Below are 15643 nucleotides of genomic sequence, written 5' to 3' on the forward strand. Positions count from 1 at the left end.
GTATTTTGTCTAGTTTCTAGAATATGAGTTGTGACACAATATCATATGAAGTTTGAAAGTTAAACAGAGGTTGTTGGAGCAAAGTTTGAAGAAGTGAAGGTTGGTTTCGAAGTTTACTGAAACAACTTCAAACGTAGTTTGAGCTCCCAAAATATTCAAGAGAAAGTCGAATATTCAAACTTGTTTGAACAATCTTCCAACATTTGAAGTTTGTTTAAAAAAATTTCAAATGAAATCCTCCCGAGAGCTCAAAAAAATTTAAGAGAATACATGGTATAAAATATTATGTTTCAGATTCTACGAATCTTTTTAAATAATGTTATTGTGTATAGCTCTATTAATTGTTATATTATTAGAAAATACTGTATTTTAAATTTTTTTGTTTGCCACGAAATTGTCAAAAGAGAAATTTGTTAGATTTTATAGTTAGCAAATATGACCAGACAAAGTTAGTCATGATGAATTTTTTCTTGTTTTTATTGTACGAGTTGTAGCACAATGTCCTATAAAGTTTGGAATTTAAATAGAGTTAGCAACTTTTAAAGAATTGAAGGTCGGTTTAGAAGTTTGTTTGAACAACTTCAAACAAAATTCTCCCGAGAGATCCAAAATAATTTAGGAGAAGAAGTGAAGGTCAAAAGTTTGAAGTCATTTGAATATACTCTGAATAAAATCCTCCCAAGAGCTCAAAAAAATTCAAGAGATAGTCGTTATTTGAAGTCGATCAATCACATTTTGAACATTTGAAGTTTGTTTGAACAAACTTTAAACAAAGTCCTCCCAGGAGCTCCAAATTAAATTAAAGACTATACTAGAAGAATGGGTATTCAAACATGTTTGATTATGTCAGGAAAAGTTACCCATTTTAAATTTGAGTTAGAGTTTGAGTAGCTTACCTTTTGAGGGGCTATAAAAGAAAATCTTGATGAAAATAAGGCATCACTCCTAGAAGTTAAAAATCTCTTTGGAGATCACTCAAAGGAGGAATTCGAGAGAGAGTAGATTTGTGAGGATTTAATGCTTCATCTTGTTGTGGTTCCACTATATTGAAAATTCTATTAAACGGTATCTTAAGAGTAATAAAATTAAGTCTACAACCTTAAGGCTCACCTACCAACCAATACGCTGAATATGGTCTCTTTCAACCTTCATGGGCAGTGGATTCGTTTGTAGATGATATCATAAAACTATGTTTTGTGATTCTTATTCTCTAAAAAGGCCTGCCATCCCCATGCATTACCTCTGTAACAAATAATCCTCCAATTAGGAATGTTACCTTGAGAATCCTTTTCCAACTCAAGTGCACGAAAAGGAGCCAAAAGAGATCAACAAACACATGCCACGAACTCAACCCAACCCCCTACATACGCTCCCCCACCCTGTCTTAAAAGCATATTCCACCTCCAAGTTATCATTTCCAGGATCTTTACATTTGGCGACCTCCGCTTCCTTTCTTCCACCTCCCCTTCTTTACCACCTCATAAAGATACCCATTCTTAGCTGTCTCCTTTAATTTCCCATCCTATATTGGCTTGCTCCTTTCTTCTACAACTATGCAAGATCCAGTAGCTATCAAATGGACCAACTTACTACCTTATGCCCGGAGAACTCATTCAAGTATAACTCAACGTTATGCGCGTGCAACCCGGGATACTACTACTACACGAAGACCGGGCGGTGCGCCGCCTTGGAGGCCGCCGGAAGTGGGGACTGGGTGGTCGGTACGGGTGTAGGGACGGGCCCGACGTTTCTTGAGACGCTGCTGCCGCTTGGATCGGTGGAGAGTATCCTGCAGTCGGAGGTGGCGGTGGTTAGGGCGACCGTGGTGGCGGTGCTCGTCTGGCTCGCTTTCTGTGCCGCCGTGAGATTTGGGAGGACTGACGGCGGGAGGACGGTGTGGTTTCGGCTTCGCTGGAAGATCGGTTGCCTAGACCACCGGTTTGCTACCAAGCATTTGTTGGTTAGTATTTATTCTATCTCTTTCCTTTGTAGTGGTTTTGTGACAATAGGGTATGGTTATGGTTTATGTTTACGCTTGCCTGCCATATATGCTTGTGCCATCCATATGGTTAGGTTGTTTAGCTTAGTGGGCCTTGGAAGGCTCACACAATAGATTATAAGTGTAGTAATTAATTAACACTTAACAGCCATGCAATATTATGGAATAACACGTCGGAAATACTGTTGGTATTCAATCCCACACCGATCAGCTATGATACTACTTATTGTACGCGCAGTATAACATTAGCCGCGGAAAGTGTTTTGACACTCGAGGCTATTTGATTGAAAACTTTTTAAGATACTGCGTTAATAGATATAGTATTTAATTAAAAAATTATTATTTGGTTTAGCACATTAAGTCTGAAAAATAATATTTTAAAAAATTAATCAGACTCTGATACAATCTGTTTGGCATCCACTTGGATTAAATGGATACCCAAAGAGTACATCTAGCCATCCCAATCGGATCCATCTTTCTCCTCTCATTTTAATCCCAACCTAATCTCATCCTAACTCCCTCCTCTCATTTTGATTCCAACCAATCTCTTTCCTCTCCTCTCATTTTATTATCAACTCTAACTTATCTTTCGTCTCATCTCTTCTATTTTCATCTAATTAAACATTTGTTTAATTACTAAATACATCATTATGGAATATAATTAATCAAACCGGTTTAACAAAAAAATCGTTATGAAATATAATCAACTAAATAATCCATTTGTTTATCTAGATACATAGAGACATATGTATCTCTTAATACACATGTATTTCTAAATACAAGAAACCAAACGATCACTAATGTATAATTTGATCAATCAAACACTAAGAAAGAATAAAATAATCACAAAAACACATATACGGAGATTAAAAAATCCTCTGCAATAGAGAAGAAAACTACTGGGCAATTATATATTCACTATGTAAGATACAAAAGTATGTAGATTCTAAAATATTTAGGATAAACTAATATAAGAAGCACACCCACTTATACATAACTGGCTAATGCAAAAACTCATTCTCTCTTATCGCATATTATTGTTATTCAGTTAGTGGCTCCTTAATGACCTTTTATAGAACAACCCACTAGTGTATCTCACACACTACACACCTCTGCCTGATACTATGTACTATCGCATCTTTTATGTGCCTCTTGCATATCCATCTTGGACTCTTAGTGCATCTACCATGTACCACTCCTCACCGTATGGAAGTCTAGCCCTCTATATTTTTATATACGCACCCAAATCTTATGTCATTCTCCTAGTTAAATTAGCGTACACTCTTAATCCATTTAGGAGACATTATGCAATCTCCTAATTTAACTAAAAAAAACCTATCATTGTGTCCTACTCTATTAAGGAAGCTAAAGCTTCATATATTCAATTAGAACATATTGTGTAATTTAGTATAAAATATATAATTTAAGTACGAAATAATTGTAGGAAGGTGAGTGATCTTCTTATTCTAAAACTAAGGAATATACTTACACAAGCAATTCTAGATAACACTACTTATTTTAGCAAGGACATCCAACTAAACACATTATAGCATATCAATACAAATGTAAGATAACACTGAAACAGTTAAAATATCACATGATTCTTTTTCATATTAGGATTGTGTGGAAAATGTGGAGAAGTTGTGGGCGAGTAGTACATTTGGGAACCCTATGCAATCCCTAGTGCACTGGCTCAGTAAGTTAAGACAAGAACTTTGCAAGTGGACCAAGCAGATTGTGGATTCCTCGAGCAGAAGCTCCGGGAGGAGGGTGATCAGATTAGGTGCCTAGAGGGGGTTGATTTCGGTGGAAGCTCAACGGAGTCTAAGTTGGTGGAGCTAAGGTGTTTATACAATCTAAAGGTAGCTCTCAGCGCCAGATCAACCTAAAATGGCTATAGGGGTCCAAACTTTGATGGCTACAAGATGGGGATAGTAACACAAAAGTTTTCCAACTCACATCCACTCTTAGGCACAAAAGCAAACAATCTCGATAGTGCAAGTTCTAGAGAACCAGTGGGTGCACGGGCAGCAAGAGGTGACAAAAGCTTCATTAGAGACTACCAAGCTTTGTGGGGGTAGACCACCGGTCTCTGATGTGAATTTGAATCAATGGCCAGCCCTTCCAACTATCTCCTCAGTAGAAGCCAATGCTATGATTCTTCCGGTCACTAAGAAGAAGATTAAACCGATTGTTTGGAGCCTCCCGAGCTCGAATGGTATTCCAGTTGAATTTTATCAATGATAGTGGGAGGTTGTTGGAGACAATCTCTGGCCATGCATCCAACACTTTTTCACCCATGTGTTCTTGCAGCATCATTGGGGACAAGGAGTACTGCCCGATCGCTCACTGCAATGTGAGCTATAAAAAAGTCTCCAAGGTGTTGGTGGGCAAACTCAAGGCGGTCCTACAGTCTTTGGTCAAACCAGAGTAGGTGGCTTTTGTGGATGACAAAAGTATCAGCGACAACGTCATTGCAGCACAGGAAGTGGCACACTTGCTGAATGAAGGACAAACACCGACCCCCGGTGATGATGCTAAAGTACAACATGGAAAAGGCACATGATTGCATTTGCTGGCGTGTGGTGGGCAAGTTTATACACCACATGGGTTTTCTGAGCGGCTGGGTGGAGTGGATCACAGCTTGCATCTCATCACCAAGATACAACCTCCTCATCAATTGTACCCCATCGGAGTGGATTGTACCCCAATGTGGTCTACAATGGTGGGACCCCCTCTCGCCGTATCTCTTCATATTGGTGTCTCAGATACTAATGGCTATGCTGAACTCTAAGATCATGGCTGGGCAGTTAACAAGTTATGTTGTGGGGGACATGCAGTTGACGCACTTGCTCTACGCTGATGATTTGCTCCTCACGGTGCAAACCACAGTGTCGAATGCTCTTAGTGTCAAAGATAGCCTGGTGAGATACTGAGCAATTTTTGGTGGTGATTCCTTGCCACTACAAACGGTTGCCAATTGGGCGCTTTGCCTTGTCGAGGAATATGATAAGGTCTCGAGCAAGGTTGGTTCTCAATGTCGGGCAGAGTAAGTGAAGTGGAGTTTGCCGAGTTTAGGATGGGCTAAGCTCAATGTAGATGGGGTGTGGTAGAGTGATAGCTATCAAGGGGGTTTCAAAGTTGTTTTGAGGGATGAAGAGGGTAGCCTAAAGGCCATCGCCTGGGGACCTACCCAACGTGACTCAATGCTTCAAGTAGAAGCATAGACTCTCCATATGGGCCTCGGAATGGCCACGACCAAGAGGTGTCCCAAGCTCAAGGTAGAGTTGGACTCAACCATATTGGCCTAAGTCTGCTCTAGGAGTGCTAAATATTCATAGTGAGTTAGGGGAATTGTGGGAGAGTGCTTTTAAGTAAGTTTTTGGTTGGTTTTGACGAGTTTAAGATTCGCCTATCTAGCGGGAAGGTAACAGGGTGGCAGATTGGGCTACCAAACGGGGTAAAATTGTGTCGGTGATGTGTGAGAAAGGATTACTGGAGGAGCTTCCCTTGGATCTGTGTAATCTTATCATTTAGACTACTACTCAGACTGTCTTAATCTAAGCTGGTTTCAGCTCCTTTGATAAAGAAAAATAATTCTTTTTTATATTTAGGCACTAATATTCACCGGATTTAGTACTTAAATTATAGATTTTGTATTTAAATTACATATAAACAATAGCCAAGAAAAAAATGAATGAAGAAAAGTAGGAGAAATGATAGTGTATTTCACACTTAAATTACATATTTTGTACTTAGGTTATGCACTTCATACTTAAATTACATATCTTGAGTGAAAGGAAAAAAACTACTAAACTTGTCCCAAACTTAAGAAAAAAAAAGAATGTATTTTATATTTTAGGCTTAATTTGTGTCTTGTTCGATACATCTCTCCTCATGATTATGCATTTGAGATATTTTATAAAGCTCTAAAATTCCCTCTCCACATTTTTTTTCATTCTTCCTTTTTTCGCTAATATCTATATATAATTTAAAAAAATTATAACTTAAATATGAAATCATAGCGAATATTAGTGCATGACTATGACAAAGAAGCCTGTGATTTGTTAGTTAGTTCAGTGCTATCTTTCCTTTGTGTTGATCTGCTATAATGCATTTAGTTGAAAGTCCTTGTTAACATGGGATGTGTTATTTAGAGTTGCTTGTGTAAGCATGTTTCCTAGTTTTAGGATTAGAATATCAGGCACCTTCATACTTAAATTATGTAATTACACATTTCATACTTAAATTACATATAAACATCAGCAATAAAAAAGAACAAAATAGTGTAAAATAATTGTGAATTGTATAAATATAACTATAAATTATCTAATTGTGTAAAATAACTGTGAATTACCGTTAGAAAAGAAAGGAGGAGTAGAGAGATACTATCCTATTTAAAAAATTTAAAATTTATTTCATCATTACTAAGATCTAATGTGTATTTACTTCCAACGTTGCTTAAATAGTTGCCCAAAACAGTAGTAATGAGATTAGGACGATGAATACTCTTAAAATAGAGAAAAATAATTAATTATAGAAATTTCAGGGCTGATCCATGTCTACTTTTTTTTTCCCCTTGGAATTGTATTTAACCTTTTGCAATTCAGAGGAATTCTTTTTATAAATTAGGATTTATCTATTTACAAACTAAGGATGATAGCAATAAAAAAAATGTCTCATATACAGAACTTTATAGATAGATATATTGAACACAATGTATATAGTAACATTTCATCGTATAAAAAACTTATATAGAATTGTTTCTGAGTAAAAGAAGAAAAAGAAAAAGAATGTGGAAAAAGAGTGATAGATAATATAAGAAGTTAAAGAAGAGTATAGTAATATTTCCTTTCATTCCCATATTTACTCTGTGGCAAATACTAGTGCATAAATATGGGAAAGAAGCATACATCCTAAGCCACCATATAAGAGGTTTATATACAAAAGAAGAGGTAAAAGAGAAAAAAAGAGTAAGGGATGAAAAAAATAAGAAGAAAAGTACGCTAACCCTTTTCTCTATCCCTATAGCATACTATTAATATTTAATAAGGCACCAAACGGTAGAAGAACAAATTTGAAAGAAAAAAAGGAGACAAAACCTGACTTGCAACAAAATATCAAAATGGGCTTAACTGATAAAACGAAAATCAGATGTGTTTTTCATGCACAATAATAGGATACATTTATCCTTGTTGCTGTATAAGGCCCTCGTTATCTGCCAATCAAACTGGAGGGAAAGAAGGGATAATCTCTTTTTCATCACTGAACTATGATCCTTTTATACTAATGACTTTTAAAAAAAAATTATACATAATGACTCTCTAAATTTCTTTTAGTATATAATGACCTTCTAATGGAAGGAATCAAGTAAAATATTTCTGATAATTCAGGAATCATTACATATTAAAAATATGTAATGACAAGCCAAGCTTGATCCTCAATTTTAGGCTCAATATAGATAATGACAAACCCTAATTCCTAAATTCACAAATCTCAATCCCTTTCACTCGCTCGTCTCTCCTGCCTCCTCCTTCTCCTCGTCAAGCCATTAGCCTGCCTCCTTCGGGTCCTCGTCCTCCGTAAGCCTCCTTCTCCTCCTTCAGGGTGGCCAAGCTCGTTGCCGAAGAAGTACTTGTTGGAGAGGTGGATGTGAAGGTGGACAGCGTCCTTGAGAACGATGAGAGGAGGTGAGTAGACTGACGGGTCTTTGGAGAAGGGGTTGCATTTGGGCTTATAGCAGTGCATGTGGAGTAGAGGAGTTTGATGATCGATAGAATGATAGGTGTGTGAATTGACTCGGGGAGCGTAGGAAATGGATTGGTGTTGATTTGCAAGAGGAAAGCCAGGTTGATTGGGATCTAGGGTTGCTTGATTTTTAGAGATTAAAGGGAAGTTTTCGATGCTCACTCTTGGATAACAAATAATGCCATGTCCAGAAACATTCTATTAAACAATTTGTCAAATACTTCAATATCTCTATAGAATTTATAATCTTAAGTTTAAATATTTGAATTTTAAATTTTAGTAAAGTTTTATAAAATTTAACCTCTTAAGTTTTAATTCAAGTTAAATAATTTTTGGCTTGGCTCGAGTTCGGCCTGGCTCGATCTAGCTTGGCTTGAATAAGACTTGATAATAAGCTCAACTTAGACTTGAGCTCAGCTCGAGCTCACCATCCACCATCCTTCTTTCGCACCAATAAGACGGGAGACGAGTTAAGCACTTTTACTCGATGGAATGATGCATCGATCCATCACCTCCTTCACCATCTTTGTGATCTTCTCTTTTTAGACGTTTGGATACCTATAAATTCTCACATTGGTAGGTGTATCCTGAAGAGTAATCTCTATGGGATGATCAAAATTTTTAGTTGGCAGTAGCCCCTTTGGTTCCTTGAACACGCCAAAAAAATTTAGTTAGTAATTAATATAAAGTTCGGCTTGAATAGAGCTGAGCCGAGCTTTGAAGTTAAAAATCCGAGAAACAGGCTCGCTCAGAATCGTTTAGACGCATAGTTTGTAGTCGCCAGTCCGCAGTCGGCACTTCCACTGTGCAACTAACCGCTTCTACTACTATTCAACCGTCTACCACTTCTTCCTTCTCTCCGAAGCGTTGTAACCCCATCGCCCCGCACCCCCTCCCCACGAAAATAAACCAAAAAACAAACGACGATGCCTTCCTCGTCTTGCCCACCACTTTCCTTCCTCTACAACTCCACTCTATGCTTTTGCAACCCGGGCCACTTCCTCCCTCCCGATGCCACCTCCTGCGTCCCCTTCGACGCCCCCCTGCGGGTGTCGGTGTCGGTGGCAGCCTCCGGCGTCATTCCCTCGTCGGCGTCTTTAACCGCCGCGCTCCCCTTCGCCTCCCTCCGCCGGCATACCCGCTTGCAGGACGCCATTCTCGAGGCCACTGTCGCCGCGCTCCTCGTCTGGCTCGTCCTCTGCGCAGCCGCCAGGTTGTTCGGCCAGCGTCGGTGGGGTTTTTCGTTTTGGTTCCGAGGCCGGTGGTGGTCTTGATTTCTTTGCCGCTCGGCATTGGCTGGTCTGCCCTCATGATCCTTCCACTCTTCTTTTGGCTTAGAATTTTGGTGTTTAGTATATTAAGCTTTTGGTAATAATTTTATAACTTATGTTGTTAGTTGCACATTGAGCTCATAAAGAAACTTATCCCAAGGTGAAGAGAGGCTAAAGTGCTCTCCGTTTTCATAATGGGAGGAGTTTTCTTTTCTTTTCCTTTTTTTAAATTGCTACGCATTAGCACATGTAGGCTTATGTTCCTCGATTCATATTTAAGAGCAAAATGCACTATTGACAATGCTACCATAGTTCATTATAGGCAATAGCAAATTTAGTAGCTATATTTAGTGGATAGATTTTATTGACTGGGAGACAGTAGCACATTTAGTGGTTGCATAAGTGTTAAAATCTTTTTCTAACAATGATTACTGTAGCCTTATCTTCGTCAATTGACATTTGCAGAGCAAATTATGCTATTGACAAAGGCAACACAGCCTAATATTTTCTTTCTGAGAATAGTGGGGAAGACCCAAGCTAGAGGTTTTTCATTGAGTTCATTAAAAATGAAGAGGGCACAAAATTAGAATAGGAGCTGCCAAAAATAAGAGTTGAAAATGATCAGAAGTGCAGGTAAGGGTGTCTTAGAGTAGGATTAAAGATCTCCCATGTTGACCACTGTTGCTTCAGTAGGAGAAAGCAAACATAATTCATTATATTTTAATCTGACAAATGATATTAGTGCAAAATACACTATTGACAAATTTACCTTTGCTTTATCTTTTGCCTCCAACAGGAAACAGTTCTTCTTGCGTTGGCAAAAATAGTTTAGGGTTTCATGTTTGGCAATTGATATTTACAGCAAAGAGAACATGGAAACTACAATTTAATCTACACTAGTTGATTATTACATCCTTGCTTTTATCCATTACACTTGGATATCCAACACTTCGTTCTTGTAGGCATACAATCTGGGGTTCTCAATTAATCAATTCATAATGACAGTTCAAAAAACATTATTAGTAGTGCAAGCACAATTTTCTCTATGTTAAATTGCAAATATATCATTACTCCTCCAACTATATCACCTCTTTATAGTGGTGCTTTTGGCATTTGAAAGATATCCCTATGATCTTTTCTTGTAAATATCTCCACCCTGCATTTTTGTTTTCTTTGACGGAGGTAAGATCTCCAAGACTGTGTATCTCTATGGAAAAGGCACAAGAATGTTGGTAACAAAGATAGCCTGTTCCTTGAGGCCAAACAATAATTGGAGAAATTGTAGAAATGAATGGGGAACATAAAATGCTCTGCTACTCTTTGTTGGTGTTGATGAGTGTTGACGTTAGTGACAATATGCACCTGCTTCAATACATCATTTCATTAGGAAAACTCACAGTTATATATGTTCATCTCATACATCAGGAAAACTCACAGTTATATATGTTCATCTCATACATATTGTCTATTAAAATGAAGAATATGCTCAGTACAATATTTATATACTTTCTTGTCCTGGTTTACTTAAGGCCAAAAGTAACCCTAGCATTCAAGGATTGCCATGCATAGGCATGTGCCTTTTCACAGTATGGGTCTGTCCTTATTTGTAGCAGTGTATTAGATGCTCACCTACCTCTATCGCTGCCCCGCCTCTCTGTTAATGCTACACTGATCCGTCACATCCATGGACTCTCAAATCCAGCCGCCACACTGCTTCTTAGCTAAACCAAAGAAGATAGAGATGAAGAAAATAGGAGAGATCTATTTTTTTTAAGAGGATCATGAGAAATAAGTCACGACCTGCTATGTTTTAATGAGAACTGTTAGATGATTTAATGATGCACTTCTCATCAGCGTCTTCTCCATTGGTTTGTCAATAGACCTAGGGTTTTTAAAAGTTAGAGAAAATGAGAATTAGGGAGAGGGGAGAGGGGGGAATAGGTGCCAACAGCATTCCCTATGCCATGTGCACCTTGCCGGCACATCAATACATGCTTGTGTTTAAAGAAACTTACATAGCTTAGTCTTATTTCTCAGGAGTTCTCTCTATTAGTGTTGTCAATGTTTGCTTGATTCTGGCAGGGCTTTTATAGCTTTGTTAGTGACTTAAATTGTTGTGTTATGACATAACACTTTTGACCATGGTTTGCAGGATCAGCCGATCCCGATCCAGGCCCGATCCAAACTCTCTTTCTCTCTCTATCTCTTTCACTCTTTCCTTCTCTTTTTCTCTCTTTACCATATAACCACTGTTTTTCTTATGGAGAGATCTAGCTCCGGCGAACTCGGGCGACGCAGATCTATCTCCAGCAAACTCTGATATGTATTTTTTTATTTTATTTCCTTATTTCTCTCTCAGTTTTTTCATCTTTTCTACTCTCTATCTTCTTTTCTTCTCTTTTCTTCTTCTTCTTCTTCTTCTTCTTCTTCTTCTTCTTCTTCCTCTTCTTCTTCTTCTTCTTCTTCACTACACGATAGTTTTTTTTTCTTTTGTTTGGTTTTTCTTCCACTCGTTTTCTCTCTAATCTCTTCTTCTTTTCAGGTTTCAATGCACTTAGTTTTTTTTCTTTATTCTTATCTTTTATCATTTTTTCTAAATTTTAAGAATTTTTTTTGCATTTTTTAATAATATTTGGAATAATTAAAAAATGTCCGATCTAAGCAACCGATATGGCCGATCCGACCGATATGTATCGTTTTTTCGGAAGACCTGATCCTGATTTTTTTAACCATTCTCTTAACACACCATTCCACCTATTTCTACAAGCATTCATCTTGATTCTTAGTAAGTCAGCGGGAAGAGGATCTCTATAGTCTATAGTCTACTTTGCTAATTAGTTAGAATATGAAGATGATGATGGTTAAAGGAAAAAAGAGCAAAGAGTACCTGCTTTTTGATATGCATCTATTTTTTTTTGTCTTTTCTTTATATTAGCTTGATTCCTGTACCTTTTCCATATTGTCGACCTACTTATCTTTCTGGATTTATTAGAGGATGTGAATTGTTTATTGAACTATCTGACTTTGAAAACAAACCATTAACTAAATTCAAAATAGAAAGGGAGTGCAGTATTTCCTGATGATGAACAGAAGTTTGAAATCGGTGGTACTGGGTTTTGACCAACAGGGATCCTAATAGAAAGTGAGAGATCTGGACTTATTAATAGAATAATAAGGACTCAAGGAGTAGCAAACATCCTTCATATTTATTAGATGTAAAGATTTCTGTACTACTTAAATCTGATCATTATAACAGTGAAATTTTTCTTGTGGAAAGGCAACAAACATTATCTAACTAATAGAGCATTAAGAATATTCTCTAATATCGAAATCCTGGAGCTAGATTCTTTCGCACTCATGAACTCATGATTACTATTTCCATGAATAATGCATTAGCAATTGTCTTTGTCTTTGCTGGTTCTTTGTTTTCTTCATGTGACATAACATCAGCTTATTTGTACAAGAACTTCCCATTAGAGTTTTAAATATGGTTTTAGAAATTCTATCACCATAAAGTAATAGAAGTTTACTAAGTTTGTCCATGCATTTTTTATTTGACAGTATGTTGCTGTCAAAAACTGATTGTATCAATAGCAATCTAGAGTGATAATTATTTTGAGAAATTCTTGTAAATGAAGTTTGTCTTGAATTGTTGAATGCAGGAAGAGCACAAGGTGGTAACAAAAAGGAAAACTGAGCTCGGTGGGACATGTTCTGTTGCAAGTTGGATACTGTTTGTAGGTCTCGTATTTGCGTGAGTGATTTATGCATTGCTTTATTTTAAAAGTTTCGTCTTGTCGTCTTATAAACGCTTGATGGTTTCTATTGTTCTTTTAACTGTTAAATTAAATGATAGGTATCTTTTTATTTTTGATATCTAATTATACCATCCTCTTTTATGGTAAAAAGAAGGGATAAATGCACCTAGAACCCCTAAACTATTGCCCAATTTCAGTTAGACCCTCTTATTTATTTTTCGTGACAGATTAACCTTCTAACTATGTAAAGCCTCTGAAATGCCCCTTCGTTAGTTATCCATTGAAAAATGTCATGCGACTATCACTTTATCAATTTTAGTCCTCTAAGGACCATTTTTACCCTCATTTTAGATGAAAGAATGAAAAGAAAATGTTGACAATAAAATAGTCATTTGACGTTTTCCATTAAAGAGATATTAGATAATTAAGGAGCTCAAAGTGTCACAAAAATTAAATAAGGTGGTCTATGTGAAAATGACTTATAGTTCAGACAATCTAAGTACAATTAACCCTAAAACAAACCATTATGTCCTATTCCATCTAAGATAGAACAGAAAAGGACTTATGGAGAAAGTACATAATACAATTTTTTTGCAGATATTTCTAAGATTAGTTATCATTTCTTGTTTTTCCTTTTATTTTTGTCTTAGTGTCTTAGTCCAGAATTACTAGCTGTAACACGTACTATGTCATTCACATTTTACAGGCTGCTATATCAGATTATTGCCAAAAGAAGCATTGAGGTTCATAGAGTCAGACCGGCTAATGCCCCAGATTTACTTTCATTTGTAAATGACATGGAATTTAACATCACTACAATATCTAGCATGAGCTGCTTGAATTTAAGGGGTCTTGAAAATTTGGTGGTCGGAGCTCCTGGCTTCATTGATTACAAAGTTTCCCGTTTGTCAAGCTATGTGAGTTATACTTGCTATAATACTACTCATGGACCAACTATTTCCCTGAAGTGCAATAATTGTCGGGTTCCGAGAGGAAATTACTACATTTCATGGCAGTTCGTTGACCTTCCAAACAATCCTGCCAGTTCTGTTGGTTTCCAGTTCAACCTGTCAGCGAAAGACCATGGGGATGATAGACATGTAAGCTTCGTAAGTGGCACACTAAAATCTGGAAGCTATGCGTATGACCAACCAGTAACTTTTCGAGGGCCTGAATTGAATATATTGAAAGTTCATTTGTTCCCTCAAATATTCAGTTATCTGGACAACTTAAAGATCATACAACCTCTGTTTCATGACTTTATTCCTGGTTCTTACCTCTCTGAAGTTAGTGACCTCAAAGCATCTGTTCAGAGCTTTAAGGATGGTTTAATGAATCTCACATTATACATTAGCTATATGTCTGATTACATTGTGGAGATCGATAAAGAAAGCATCTTTGGGATTGGTAAGTAAATCCTCTCTTTTTACTTAACAATTTTTTTTTTGTACGTTTAACTAAATTTTCAACCAATCTATGAAAATAATGATTGTCCATTTTTTAAAGTGTTGCTCATTGTCCTCCTCGATAGTAGATTCCTATGAAAAGAATAGTATTCTTGAAAGAGAAAATTAAAAAAAAAAGAAACAATGAAAGATTCTAGTTGTTTACTATTTTATTTTAGGGATAATTATACCTAGATCCTTTAAACTATTGCTCATTTTCGCATAGCCCTTTCATTTATTTTTCATGGTACATTGACTCTCTTAACTATGTAAAACCTCTCCATCCTTTAGTTGTCCATTTGATTTTTCCGTCAAAGAAAATGTTACTCGACTATCACATGATCAATTTTAGACGCTCGACGAACAAATTTACTTTTATTTTAGAGAAAATAAAAAGAGAAAAATTGGGTGTAATATAGACATTTCATGTTTTCCATTAAAACCATCAGGGAGCTGAGAGATATTAGATGACTGAGGGGTTAGAGTGTCATAAAAAATAAAAAAGGTGGTATATATGAAAATGAGCAATCGTTCAAAGGGGCTAGGAGTAACTGATCATTTATTTTATACTATATTTATTTATTTATGTTTATCAATAGTCATAAAGTGCAGCTTATACTAGATTAGATTTGACTTTATCTATTTAATTAAGTACTTAGCTTTTAAAATTGGTGTTGCATCTTAAGAATACATTATACTTGGAAAATATTTGTGCTAATTGGTTTGCTGGTGCTGCTGATTGGGACACAAAGCTTAATTTACATGATCAGTAAAGAATTTGATTTGACGAGAGGTTCTTAACGCAGGAGAAAGTTTAGAATCTGAATATTGAATCTAATATTGCTTTGATCTGGACTTAAGTGAATCTAAGTTATTTATAGATTCTTCATACCATTAATAACAAGAGCACATAATTTTCAATTAGAGAAGACATTTACATGAGTCATATATGAAAACATATGTTCTCCTGAGATGCAGCTGCAAACAAAGAATATGGATATTCACCAAGGTTCTGACTATTGGTTTCGAAATCGGATCAGGTGCTTGAAAAATTGATACGTATTGACCATATTGGCTGTATAGGCCTATCGTTCAAACAATTTAGAGTGGGGATCCATATTGCCAATCCGTTTTGACAATATGGATCGGGATCGTTCGATACTTGAATCCATGATATTCACTGCTAAGTCATGTGTATATCATGAAAAATCATAATTGTCCGTTCTTATATGAAGCCTTTAAATTTTTGTACTTTTCTTCTATGCAGTGGGTTTCCTTGCTGACATTGGTGGTCTTTATGCCTTTAGCCTTGTTATTTTCCTATATTTCTTGCTGCTAGTAAGTTCTCTTTCTCACATTCAGTTTTTTAATATGTCATTTCTATAATTGTTTGTTTGGGAGTTTTTGATGCATTTAAATAAT

At 36.5% G+C, this 15643-nt stretch overlaps 1 protein-coding gene across 3 annotated transcripts in view; it reads left to right on the top strand.

The window, feature by feature from the left end:
• The first annotated feature begins 1561 nt into the window (after positions 1–1561).
• LOC140792319 (uncharacterized) overlaps positions 1562–15643 on the top strand; it is a 46870-nt gene continuing 32788 nt past the window's right edge. For all 3 annotated transcript variants that reach the window (XM_073143240.1, XM_073143242.1, XM_073143241.1), the window contains exons 1-4: positions 1562–1960; positions 12681–12772; positions 13483–14183; positions 15489–15559. In XM_073143240.1, the coding sequence (XP_072999341.1) occupies positions 1577–1960; positions 12681–12772; positions 13483–14183; positions 15489–15559 (1248 nt within the window). In that variant the 5' untranslated portion in view covers positions 1562–1576. The remainder of the gene's footprint in view (positions 1961–12680; positions 12773–13482; positions 14184–15488; positions 15560–15643) is intronic.

Source organism: Typha latifolia, chromosome 7, assembly GCF_019914945.1.
Source record: "Typha latifolia isolate L0001 chromosome 7, TyphaL0001v2, whole genome shotgun sequence".
NCBI classification, from domain to species: domain Eukaryota; kingdom Viridiplantae; phylum Streptophyta; class Magnoliopsida; order Poales; family Typhaceae; genus Typha; species Typha latifolia.